The sequence below is a fragment of the Alosa sapidissima genome, chromosome 12 (assembly GCF_018492685.1).
Source record: "Alosa sapidissima isolate fAloSap1 chromosome 12, fAloSap1.pri, whole genome shotgun sequence".
In the NCBI taxonomy this organism is placed as follows: domain Eukaryota; kingdom Metazoa; phylum Chordata; class Actinopteri; order Clupeiformes; family Clupeidae; genus Alosa; species Alosa sapidissima.
The window spans coordinates 14345201-14357700 of record NC_055968.1 but is presented as its reverse complement, the minus strand read 5'-3'; the positions used below and the strand labels follow the sequence as shown (position 1 = coordinate 14357700).

The window sequence follows — 12500 nt, the reverse complement described above, 5'->3', positions numbered from 1 at the left end:
CCAATCCTGACAAATGTCACACTGTCACTGCTGCAGTGCAAATGAGATTGTGAATCATGGCCTCTCTCGGGTTCCCTTAACCCAGTTTAATTTCCTTCTGCCTGCTTATCGGCCAGTGGCTACCGTGACCTCTGTGTGCGCAGGCCGCACTCGGCCCCTATCGCAGCGGCTGATAAACGCCCACGTCTGAAGAGGTCCGAGTGGTTGCAGTGCGAAAGTGGGTTTCGGTCCTGATTCACAGTTCTTAACAGATCTTGTACATACATTCAGGCCAAATAAGGAATGTTTTAACCTGTAGCCACTTATGCTAATCGAAAAACTTAATGATCTTCCGCTGATCAGCTGTTTCTCTGGCATGCCTATGTTTGAATATGCAGGCTGTGTGTGTGTCTGTGTGTGTGTGTGTGTGAGAGAGAGACAAGGAGAGAGAGAGAAAGAGAGAGAGAAAGAGTATGGAGGAATCCTTAAGGGTTACTTAACCTCTGACAAGCATTATCACATGAAGTGGAGGGGTTCCCAGGCACGACAGACTGTTCTCACTTCCTCTACCATGGCTGAAATCACCAAGGCCTTTGTCCTGAGGGAATGTACAGACACACCCATCCACAGACACGCTATGTACAGACAGCCAAGCTTCCAATCCTACACGCACACACAGACAAACAAATACACACACAGATAGGGACACACACACACACACACACACACACACACACACACACACACACACACACACACACACACTGCATGTACCTTTTGGCTGAGCGGTGTGTCAAGATATCATGGTGTGAGGCCTGTGAATGGGACAGCCAATGAGAAGTGTCGGCACGGCCAATCAGCACACAGCCTTGTCGGCTGGACGCCTGATCAGCTGCCAATAAGACGGCTGTTGTCTTGGTGACGTTCAGGATCCTCTCAAAGCAGACGACTCAGGCCATCTGTATGTGATTTACTGCCAGGGAATGAGTAGTTCTCTAGTTCTCTAGTTCTCTAGTCCTCTAGTCCTCCCTCTCCTTCTCTCTCTCTCTCTCTCTCTCTCTGTATATTTTTCTATCTACCCATCTACCTTTCTGGATAGTTCTCTAGTTCTAGTTCTCTAGTCCTCCCTATCCTTCTCTCTCTCTCTCTCTCTCTCTTCTTTGTATATTTTTCTACCTACCCATCTACCTTTCTGTGTATAGTCCATGGAGGCAGCTGTGCCGTGGTACAGTGGGAGAGACTGAGACAGGAGAGGTTCATGAGAAGCAGGCCATTTGAGATGTGTCCCTCATCAGCTGGGCAGGCAGGCTGAGGTAAACGTATAACAGAGGATGATTTGATGTAGACGAGTCTCTTTCCTGTTCCCTAGTTTTCTGACATCATTGTTACCATAACAAACACTGACTGCGTTAACTGTGATAATGATGTCACTGACGCAGATGCAGTGTCCATTATCTGTCTCTCTGTACATCTGTCTGTCTGTTTATCTGTCAGTCTACTGTTTATCTGTCTGTCTATCTCTAGTTCTTTATCTCTTATTAGTTTAATTCTTTCTGCTTGGGCCCTAATTGAAATGCAGGGCCAAGTGCAAACTCTAAAGTCTAACTAAAGCTTGCTTGATAATTATACAAAATCTATTTGCAAATAATACCATGAGAAAGACCCTAAGCGAAAAGAGTGGTGGGGCAGCTTACAGTTATTTTGCACCATATGATACCATTAGTTCATATGCGAGAACTTTGCTCATAGACTGACTTTGCACGTGGTCCAGCATTTAAATGAGGGTGCCTTGAGTGAGTATTGATGTCTGATACGTGTGGGGCTGCCCTGTGGAATGGGATTCAGAGCAGTTGAGATGGAAAACGAAATGAGAACGAGATGGAGGTCACCTGTGCTGCTGCGCAGGCCAAACTCAGTGAACTTGATACAGTCTCACACCAGGCTGTATGTGTGTGTGTGTGTGTGTGTGTGTGTGTGTGTGTGTGTGTGTGTGTGTGTGTGTGTGTGTGTGTGTGTGTGTGTGTGTGTGTGTGCGTGCGCGCGCGTGTGTGTGCGTGTGTGTGTGTGTGTGGGTGTGTGTGGGTGTGTGTGTGTGAAAGAAGGACAAAATAAAGGACTGAAAAGAAAAACAAGAGAAAGAGAAGGAATGAGGGAGAGAGGGAGTGACACCTGCCACACCAACACACACGACGTTACAACGTCACACCCTGATGGGTTTGAGTCAAAAACCAAACAAGTGATACTGGATCCCCCCCCACCTTCTCTCTCTCTTTCCCTCCCCCTCTTCCCCCACCCTTCTCTCTCTCTCTCTCTCTCTCCCTCCCCCTCTTCCCTCACCCCTCTCTCTCTCTCTCTCTCCCTCCCCCTCTTCCCTCACCCCTCTCTCTCTCTCTCTCCCTCCCCCTCTTCCCCCACCCTTCTCTCTCTCTCTCTCTCCCTCCCCCTCTTCCCCCACCCCTCTCTCTCTCTCTCTCCTTCCCCCTCTTCCCTCACCCCTCTCTCTCTCTCTCTCTCTCTCTCTTCTTCTCTCTTACATTCCCCCTTCCTCCCTTGTCTTCCTCTATGTTCTATCCTCCACAGTGCCATGGGTCCCCATACTATGTGAAGACCTCCCCTCACCATCTCAGCGTCCAGCCTACCTAAAGGTCTCCTCCTCCTCCTCCTCCTCCTCCTCCTGACTGACCCCTGGCCTCCACCTGTGTGTAGCATCCTCCAGCACTGGCTCCCCCTTTCTACCCCCACCTGCCCAGCGTCATGGATGAGGAGGAACTGGGGGCCATGGCGGCTGCCCCCGGCCTCCCCAGCATGCCCCCGACCCTGTCCCCTCCGACAGCCCCTCCGCCCGACCTGTGCCCGGCCTGCGGCCACCACCACTCCCAGGACGAGAACCACGAGTACAACTACTGCGACGAGCCGGACGACGACCTCATGTGCCACATCTGCCTGCAGGCGTTCGTGCGGCCGCTGGACACACCGTGCGGCCACACCTACTGCCAGGAGTGCCTGACCAGCTTCCTGCTGGAGAGCGACTTCTGCCCCATGGACCGGAAGCCGCTCATGCTGCAGAGCTGCCGCCACTCCAGCCTGCTGGTGGTCAAGCTGCTGGACAAGCTGGCCGTCTCGTGCCCCTTCAGCGAGCACTGCGAGGAGACCATGCCCCGCGGGGACCTCCAGGACCACATCAAGCACAGGTGAGAGGGACGAGGTCAACAGGCCACCGCACTGGCTGCTGGGATTGGGATGGGAAACTCTAGAGCTGAAACTGCCTCTCTGTCTGACTGTCTGTCTGACTGTATGTCTGTCTGTCTGTGTATCTGTCTCTCTGTCAGCCTGTCTCTCTGCCTGCCTGTCTCTCTGCCTGCCTGTCTCTCTGTCTGTCTGTCTGTTTGTCTGTCTGCCTGTCTGAATATGCTTTTCTCTGAGTTTGAACTTCTCTCTCTTTCACTCTCACCTTCTTTTTCTTTCTATTTCTGCATTGCATTGAATATATTCTATCCCTTTTGTGCACTGTGGGAATGAAGCCCAAAGTGCACTTTAATAGCTCTACCTGTCGAGAAATAGAAAAAAAGAAAGAGAGAGAGGTGTGAACCTCTCTTTCTTTTCCTCTCTTTTCATCGTTCTTCTGCATCACATTGAATGCATTCCTTCTTTTTTTTATTCTTTCATTTGTATGTTCTGTTCAATGTTCTGTTTGCTTATTGGCAACGCTTGGCAGTTTTTTGTAGATCATTTTGAGCTTCTCTGCTTGAACGAACAACACCACAATTGAATACAAATAGGTATTTAGTGGATGTCCAAATAAGCTGTGCTTGCATAAAGGTAAGTCAAGCTTTCCCGCCGTGTTTACGTTTCTCTTGCGTGAATGGGTTTTCATTATTAGTGTATGTATTTGCCTTGTCAATGTTTTACAGGTTAAAGGGAAGCATGTGTTGTCTGTGTTCTCCTTCTATCTTTAAGATGTCTAATAATTAATGTGCTGTAACAACAACAATGACTGTCATAAAGCTGTGTGGTGATATCATTTGTATTTGGCAATGCTGATTCGTTCCTTTGTGTGTGTGTGTGTGTGTGTGTGTGTGTGTGTGTGTGTGTGTGTGTGTGTGTGTGTGTGTGTGTGTGTGTGTGCATCCTTTCTGTGTGTGTGTGTGTGTGTTCATAGATGTAGTGTCCTCTATCAACTGTATATTTCCCGCGAGAGTGCATGAATCTAGCAGGTTCTCTTAGAACACATTGACCTTACAGCCTGTAGCAGCTGTAATTCCTCAAACAGGTCCGCCGTTGACGTACAGTGTTTCTGTGTGGTTCATACACAATATGCTCTCCTCTCTGTAGCCCCGAACACAAGCACTGTTTTTTTACAGATCCTCTTGAGATGCCCTTGGATTAAATATCACATTTAATATGAAAACAGGACATTATTGCTTCACTCCCCCTTTAAAGTGGGACCTATTACTGTAAGTACAGACAGTAAATTCTACTGATCTCAGTGCTGCACAGACTGACAGGGAACAATTAGGACAATAAGACAAGGTGCTGCAGTGAATTATCACAGTTCCTTGTGTTTGTGGTGTGTGTGTGTGCGAGCGTGTGTGTGCGTGTATGTGTGTGTGTGTGTGTGTGTGTGAGGGTGTGTGTGTGTGTGAGGGTGTGTGTGTGTGGATAGGTGTGTGTGTGTATGTGTGTGTGTGAGGGTGTGTGTGTGTGAGGGTGGGTGTGTGTGGATAGGTGTGTTTGTGTGTTTGTGTGTGTGTGTGTGTGTGTGTGTGTGTGTGTGTGTGTGTGTGTGCGTACATGTGTGTGTGTGTGTGTGTGTATGTGTGTGTATGTGTGTGTGTGTGTGTGTGTGTGCGTACATGTGTGTGTGTGTATGTGTGTGTGTGTGTGTGTGTGCGTGTGGGTGTGTGTGTGTGGGTGTGTGTGAGTGATAGAGTGAGAGTGTGCGTGTGTCTTTGTTTGGTTGTTTTGTTGTTATTGTTTTGTTTTGCTCGTATCCCCTCTCCTCCAGTGTTCTCTGTTACCGCTGCTTTAATTGTCCCCATCAGCCCTTGAGGTGACCTCTCTGCTTAACGCACTGAGGAGGACTCCCTCTCCCTCGTTTTTTTCCCCCGGGACCGAGTACTAACGAGATCCCTGCTTTCATCTCGACCACAGGCATACCTCATATTTACACATAATTGTTTAAAGGCCAGCAGTTTTGCTCTCCCATTTCCCAGGCTTCTTTCTGGCTTCCCATCGCTCCGGCTGCCCGAAGGGCTAAGCTTGTATTAATTGTGTTTTGTTATGCACCAATAGAGGCTTCTCCTCTCATTTAGATTTCTCCTCAGCACTCTACTGGTGGAGGGCGTTTGGAGACGACAGCCGTTTGGAGACGACAGCCTCTTTACTTCTCTCCTCCTCTCTTTTCTCCTCTCATCACCTCTCCTATCCTCTCTTTTCTCCTCTCCTCTTCTTTCCCTTTTCTCCTCTCCCCTCTCCTCTCCTCCTCCTCCTCTCCTCCTTACTCTCTCCCCTCTCCTCTCTTCCTCCTCCTCTCCTCTTTACTCTCCCCTCCTCTCCTCTCCTCTCCTCCTCCTTCTGTCCTCTTTACTCTCTCTCCTCTCTTCCTCCTCCTCTCCTCTTTACTCTCCCCTCCTCTCCTCTCCTCTCCTCCTCCTCCTGTCCTCTCCCCTCCTCCCCTCTCCTCTCTTCCTCCTCCTCTCCTCTTTACTCTCCCCTCCTCCCCTCTCCTCTCCTCCTCCTTCTGTCCTCTTTACTCTCTCCTCTCCTCTCCTCCTCCTCCTGTCCTCTTTACTCCCTCCCCTCCTCTCCTCTCCTCCTCCTCCTCTCCTCTTTACTCTCTCTCCTCTCCTCCTCCTCCTGTCCTCTTTACTCTCTCTCCTCTCCTCTCCTCTCCTCCTCCTCCTCCTGTCCTCTTTACTCTCCCTCCTCTCCTCCTCCTTCTGTCCTCTTTACTCTCTCTCCTCTCCTCTCCTCTCCTCCTCCTTCTGTCCTCTTTACTCTCTCTCCTCTCCTCTCCTCTCCTCCTCCTCCTGTCCTCTTTACTCTCTCCCCTCCTCTCCTCTCCTCTCCTCTGCCCACCTCTCTTCTCTTTCAGCTTGCCCTTTCTTGTCTTACCCCCCCCCATCCCCTCCATCCTCCTTTCCCTTCCACTAATAAACTACATTTGTATTGTGCTTCCCAGAACAATTTATTATAGATGCAGTCCTTAATTCAGTTTCAGGAAAGGTTGTTGATATCTGCGCTCAACAGCCAATCAAATGCCAGCCCTCCCTTTATTTGTGCTTAACAACCAATCAAATGCCTTTTTTGGTTCCGATGCACTGCATTGATTGGCTGCCATTGTTTCTGGTTTGACCAGAGCTACGATGTTTGTTTCTCATATGCAGAGCCCTAAATGTGTATTACTGTGAGGTGTTTTTCTTTAGAAAAGAGGAATTTGACAAATAGGAGTTTGAATATTGGCCACACCTTTAACTCTCTGCTTCTCCCTCTCTCTCTGTCTCTCTTTCTCTCTTTTCTTTCTCCTTCTGCCTGCATCTTCTCTCTGTGTGTGTTTGTGGCTGGGGTTTGACTCTGGAGGAGGGAGCAGGCTGTTGTGATTGACCCCATTCCTCTCCACAGAGGCGTGATAAGTGGCCTCCCCAGGGACCCCCAGGGGTTGGACAAGCGCCTCTGCACGTGGGGGGAGTCTGGGACATCTCCTCCACAAGGACAGGCCTGTGCCTGACATCTTCTGATGCTAGTCAGGTCCGCTCTGCTCCCATATGCCAACACCACGCCTTGCCATGTTGTGGTTGTGTTACATCGCTGCGGTTTGCATCCTCCATGATTGCCTTGTGTTTGTGCCTATATGTGTGTGTGTGTGTGTGTGCCTGTGTGTGTGCCTGTGTGTGTGTGTGTGTGTGTGTGTGTGTGTGTGTGTGTGTGTGTATGCGTGCCCTGGCATGTGGTTCTGTGCACTGGCGCTTCCTCTGAAGTGGCAGTGATGGCTGTGCGCATGATGGGCACTGTGTATGTGGTCAGATGTCTGCGGTCTTGCCCAAGGTCTTGCTTTTGTCTCGTGAAGTGCATGCAGCTGCACGTCCATGTTCGCACTGTAAAGGTCGGTCTTGCATGTCCTCTCGGTCAAGCCCCACAGTGCCAGGCTGTTTGGGTTGGCCAGTGTAGGGTATATTTCTGCGGCTCTTGGACATCCGTCCACCCTTGACCATCAGCTGGAGTCCTGTGTGTGTGTGTGTGTGTGTGTGTGTGTGTGTGAGAGAGAGTTTGCCTTTGTTCTTGAGAATGCTCTGTGTGTGGATGTGTACTCTGTGTTGCTGTGGTCAATGTGTGGTCAGTGATGTTAATGTTATGTGGAATTGTATATGATTTATTTTTTGTTTTCTTACCGAAATCAGATAACAATCTGTCCAAGAATAAAAGAAGAACTTGAACATGAAAGAACTGCAATGCCTTTGAGGTTGTACAAAACACTTGCATGCATGACCAGGAGGAGGTCTGGTGTTTGTTGTTTTCTGTTGTGCTGAGTGATTTTCTGATTCCTCCTGTGATTTTGCTGTGTGATGATATGTGTCAGTGTAGGTTTGTTAGAAATTGGTTGATTGAAAGTAAATTGGGGTATTTCCGTGTGTGTGTGTGTGTGTGTTTTGTGTGTGTTTGTTTATTTGTGTGCAGTATCTACAGTATATGTGTTCTTGTGAAAAGACATAGAAGAGGGACAGAGAGAGGAGATAATAGTGGTTTAATCTACTGTGTGCGTGTGTGTGTGTGTGTGTGTGTGTGTGTGTGTGTGTGTGTGTGTGTGTGTGTGTGTGTGTGTGTCTTTGCCTTTTCCTAACACTTACGCTCACCCCATATGCTACACTCCCACATACACACACGTACTGTACACACACACACACATACATACACACACACACACACACATACACACACATTGCCCATACTCTAGTACGTCCAGAGGCGTTATACATATTCATCTATAATTCAGTGATGAGGCCATGCCGATGGCACAGGGAGATTAAAATAGTCCCATGGAGAATGAGAAGGGGAGGAGTAATGTGGAACTGGCGTAAATAGACAATAAACGATGGACAAGGATGTGAGTGGTATGCAAAATGATAAATAATGCAGAATGCCAGAGAGGAAGAGAGCAGGAGGCTTACCCAGGTGTGGTTGTTTATGATACTTGTACAGCTATGCTCCAAAGGTCAACCGCATAAAAGTGCATTTCCTATTTCAGCATGTGTGTTTGGCACGGCAGGGTGTTCTCCACGAGCCTCTGATATGATGGAGGGGGCCTCCACACACACTGGCATTTTCTCCTCGCTGTGACTCCTCTCCCTCTGTGAGATTTAGTCGCATCCTCACAGATCCTCACAGATGTGTGTATGACGCAAGTTTGTTGATGTGTGTGTGTACTGTGTGTGTTTACTGTGTGTGTGTCCTGTGTGTGTACTGTGTGTGTACTGTGTGTGTGTGTGTGTTCGTGTGTGTGTGTGAGCGTCCGCGTTGGTGTCAGCAGGAACGCTGTTCAAAGGCCCTTCTCTCTCCCCCAGGCCTCTGAGGGTATGCGTTTACAGCTCTGAAGGAAGGATGACACAGAGGAGAAATGAGACAAGATGAAAGGAGACACAGGGGTAAAGAGAACAACAAATGATGCCCACGAGAAAGAAAGAGAGAGAGGGAGAGAGAGAAATAGAAAGAAAAAGAGAGAAACAGAGAGAGAGAAAAAGCTCCATGATTAAGATAGCAACACACCCTGGCAAATGTGTTCATATTATTAATCTGTCCATTGATAGGTAAATAGATAGATAGATAGATAGATAGATAGATAGATAGATAGATAGATAGATAGATAGATAGATGCTTTATTGATCCCCAGGGGAAATTCAAGATTTGAAGTCCCACCCATCCCCACCATCTAGACTTTGCTCAGCCATCAGATCCCTGTGTTCTTCAAACAATAGGTGTGCCACTCACACACTTTCTCACTCACTCATACACTGACACACTCACTCACTCACTCACTCACTCACACACTCACACACACACACACACTTACTCACACACTCACACACTCACTCACTCACTCACTCATTCACTCACCTACTCACTCTCTCACACACTCTCTCTCTCTCTCTCACACACATACTCACTCAATGCATCTCCAAACACACACACACACACACACCCAAATGAATAGGTGATCAGTCATAGGACAGTCCTGTTCAGTCACCTGACCTACTGTACAGTATACGCCACCAGAGCATCTTAGTCTGGCCACAGAGAATTTGGACCTTTATTTCACACACGCACGTGCACACACACTCACACACACACACACACACACACACATACACATGCATACATAGTGAATATTTCTGCGTACAGATGTTGCTGTACAAATGCGCAGAAGCCCTGTTGCAGTTTGAATGGGCTGGTGTCATGCTAGCTGTTGTCTTCCCTGCACACACCGGTCTCCGTCCAGTATGCATCCATTGAGAACATAAGCCCTGCTGGCATAGTGATTCACTGGTATTTTTCTCCTCTCTTTCACCGCCCTCATGAGTCTATTTCTCTTCCCCTGTTTGCCTCTAGTTTCTTTCTCTCTCCTTTTTTTATCAGGTTTTCTTTTTTTTTTACCTTTTAACCCATGCAGACATATTCTTTTGAGTGATGAGACCAATCTGCTGCATGGGAATGGTTTCATCCCAGAAGGGGGGGGGGGGGGGGGGGGCAGGTTAACGGCCCATTCTCTCTCACAGACACAAACACACACATACACACACACACACACACGCACGCACACACACACTTACACGCTTACCCCCTGCCTCCTATGGAGCCTCAGACCCTAAATGAAGAGATGGGGGTGGACGCAGACCTCCTGATTGAGGCAGGAGGTGAGAAATAATGCGGGATGGACCACCTCTGCCTGGCTCTCCCCCCCTCATTTCCGCGCGCTAATGGTGCCTTCCGTCTCTCTCTCCCTCAGTGGTGCCTGCTGCAGTATAAGTCAAAGCCTGCGCTGTTCGCTCTCTGACACACACACACACACAGGCGCACACACACACACACATAGGCACAGGCACACTGACTCAAGCATTGAGCGAGAGTAAGAGAGAGAGAGAGAGAGAGAGAGAGGGGGAGGGATAGAGAGAGGCGCGTGCACACACATACCCGCGTGCGCTCGTACGCATAAATCCTCTTACGGCTGGCTGATGCCCAAGGCAGATTAGACTCAGTAGGCTGCAGCGCTGCAACTCACGGCTCCCTTCCTCCCCCGAGCGTGCCACTCTCGCGCTCCGTCTCCGAGGCTGCTCTCGCCCGCCGCTCTCTCTCTCCGGCTCTCCGCCACCTCCTCCACGACGCGGCTTCCTCCTCCTCCTCCTCCTCTTCCTCCACCACCTGCTCCTCCTCTTCTTATTATTCTTTTTCTTCTTCTTCAGCTGTTTTTTTTCCCCCTTTGTCCTTTCCGGGGCTCTGAGCGTTTCTCTCACTCCGTTTTTTTTATCCCTCCACTGGCGGATCTCTCCATCTGCTCTGCACCTGCTACTTCCTCCTCCTCTTCTTCTTCTTCTTCTTCTTCTGTTCCTCCCGTCTGCTGCTGCTGCTGCTGCTGCTGAAGCTGGGTCCTTCCTCCACTCTTCTGACCAAGCGTCCGCTACCGCTAACCCCCACCCCCCACCCCCCCACCCCACCACGGCTGCGGAGATGACCGGACAGCCAGCGTGAGGGGTAAGAAAGACAAGAAGACGAAGAAGAACACAATAAAGAGAAGGAAACAGAGGACTAGACAGAGTGATCGATAGATAGATAAAGGGATAGATTACTTTCCTTCCCACCTCTTCTCAGAGCCGCAAGCATCTGGAGAGGTGGGGTGGGGGGGGGGGTAGAGAAGAGACGGGGGTCAGAAGCCCAGGCAGCAGGCTCGGAGCGAAGGAATAGAGAAGGAAGGGAGGGGGGGAAAAGAGAAGGAGAGAGAGAGAGAGAGAGGTGGAAGAGGAGACAGCGATCACCCTCCGCTAGGGAAGAAGAAGAAAGAGTGATAGACAGTAGTAGAGAAGTAGAGAGGAACAGGAGAAAGAGAGAGAGAGAGGGAGAGGAGAGGAGAGAAGAGGATCCTGAGTGTTAACCATGAAGGCACTGCTGCTGCTGGTGCTACCTTGGCTTAGCCCGGCCAACTACACAGACAATCTGGGCAACCTGCACATCCTCTACTCAGAACTGTGAGTACACACCATTTGCCCTGCCCCGCAGTGTGTGTGTGTCAGTGTATCTGTGTGTGTGCATGTGAGTGAGCATCTTCCATCATCGTACACCGACCCTCATCAATTCCCCAGCGTTGTCCAATCTATAACATCCTCCCATTATAATCACGTGTGTGTGTGTGTGTGTGTGTGTGTGTGTGTGTGTGTGTGTGTGTGTGTGTGTGTGTGTGTGTGTGTGTGTGTGTGTGTGTGTGTCTGACTGTGTGTGTGTTTGTGTGTGTGTGTGTGTGTGTGTGTGTGGTTGTTTGTCCATAACAATGTGGTGAACAGTGAGTACACACAGAGCCCAGTCCTATCCAGGACAAGTATCACCCCATCCTGTCCTGACCCATTGCTGCAGTGTGTGTGTGTGTGTGTGTGTGTGTGTGTGTGTGTGTGTGTGTGTGTGTGTGTGTGTGTGTGTGTGTGTGTGTGTGTGTGTGAGTGTGTGTATGTTTGTTCTTGCGAGTACAGCTTTGTACACAACTGCTTGTTTGAGGACCTGTATCTGAAACTTGGATAAATGCCAAACTCCATGCTACAGTTTTGTGTACTAATTTATAGTTTTACACACATAGACACACACACACACACACGCACAGACTCATGTGTGTAAACATGCCGTTGTCCACTTCTGTGTCTGTTGTTGCTTAGAGAATTGGCTATATGTTGCCGCTGGATATTAGGTTGCTTCCTGCAAGTCCTGTGGGGTTTATTGACAAAGCAGTGGTGGCTCTTGCACCATGCAGCAGTTGCAGTGGACAGTTAGTTACTGTGGCGTCGAGGATGCGGATGCAATGGACAGTAGTTACCGCGGTGCTGAGGATGCGGTTGCTAGGGCAGGTTGCAGACTTTCTTGAGACAGGTCCTGTTGTGATGCTGCTGAGCCAGGAGGAGGTTATACTGCAGCATGGTCGGAGGTGCGTGTGTGTGTGTGTGTGTGTGTGTGTGTGTGTGTGTGTGTGTGTGTGTGTCTGTCGGTGTTTATTTATGGGTACTTTGGAAACAGCAAGCTACTATTGCACAAATACTGATGTTGAGAGAGAGAGAAAGAGAGAGAGAGAGAGAGAGAGAGAGAGAGAGAGAGAGAGACAGACAAACAGACAGATCGATAGAGTGAAAGAGATCTTGTTCACATTGTTTTGATCATGTTGAGTAGCGCACTCGCGTAACCACCATTGAGAAAAGCGCAGCAGACTCACTCGCTAGATAAACACAGCGGCTGTCATCAATACCCTCGCTGACAAGCATGCAGCAGTTGCGTAAGTG

The 12500-nt window shown here is 49.2% G+C and overlaps 1 protein-coding gene across 5 annotated transcripts in view; it reads left to right on the top strand.

Moving 5' to 3' along the window:
* lnx1 (ligand of numb-protein X 1) overlaps positions 1-12500 on the top strand; it is a 51687-nt gene that overhangs the window by 5176 nt on the left and 34011 nt on the right. For 2 of the 5 annotated variants that reach the window (XM_042111647.1, XM_042111645.1), the window contains exon 2: positions 2560-3170. In XM_042111647.1, coding sequence (XP_041967581.1) covers positions 2734-3170 — 437 coding nt within the window. In that variant the 5' untranslated portion in view covers positions 2560-2733. Of the gene's footprint in view, positions 1-704; positions 1293-2559; positions 3171-9808; positions 11211-12500 lie in introns of those variants that run through there. The other 3 variants (XM_042111646.1, XM_042111648.1, XM_042111649.1) reach the window with 3 other exon arrangements.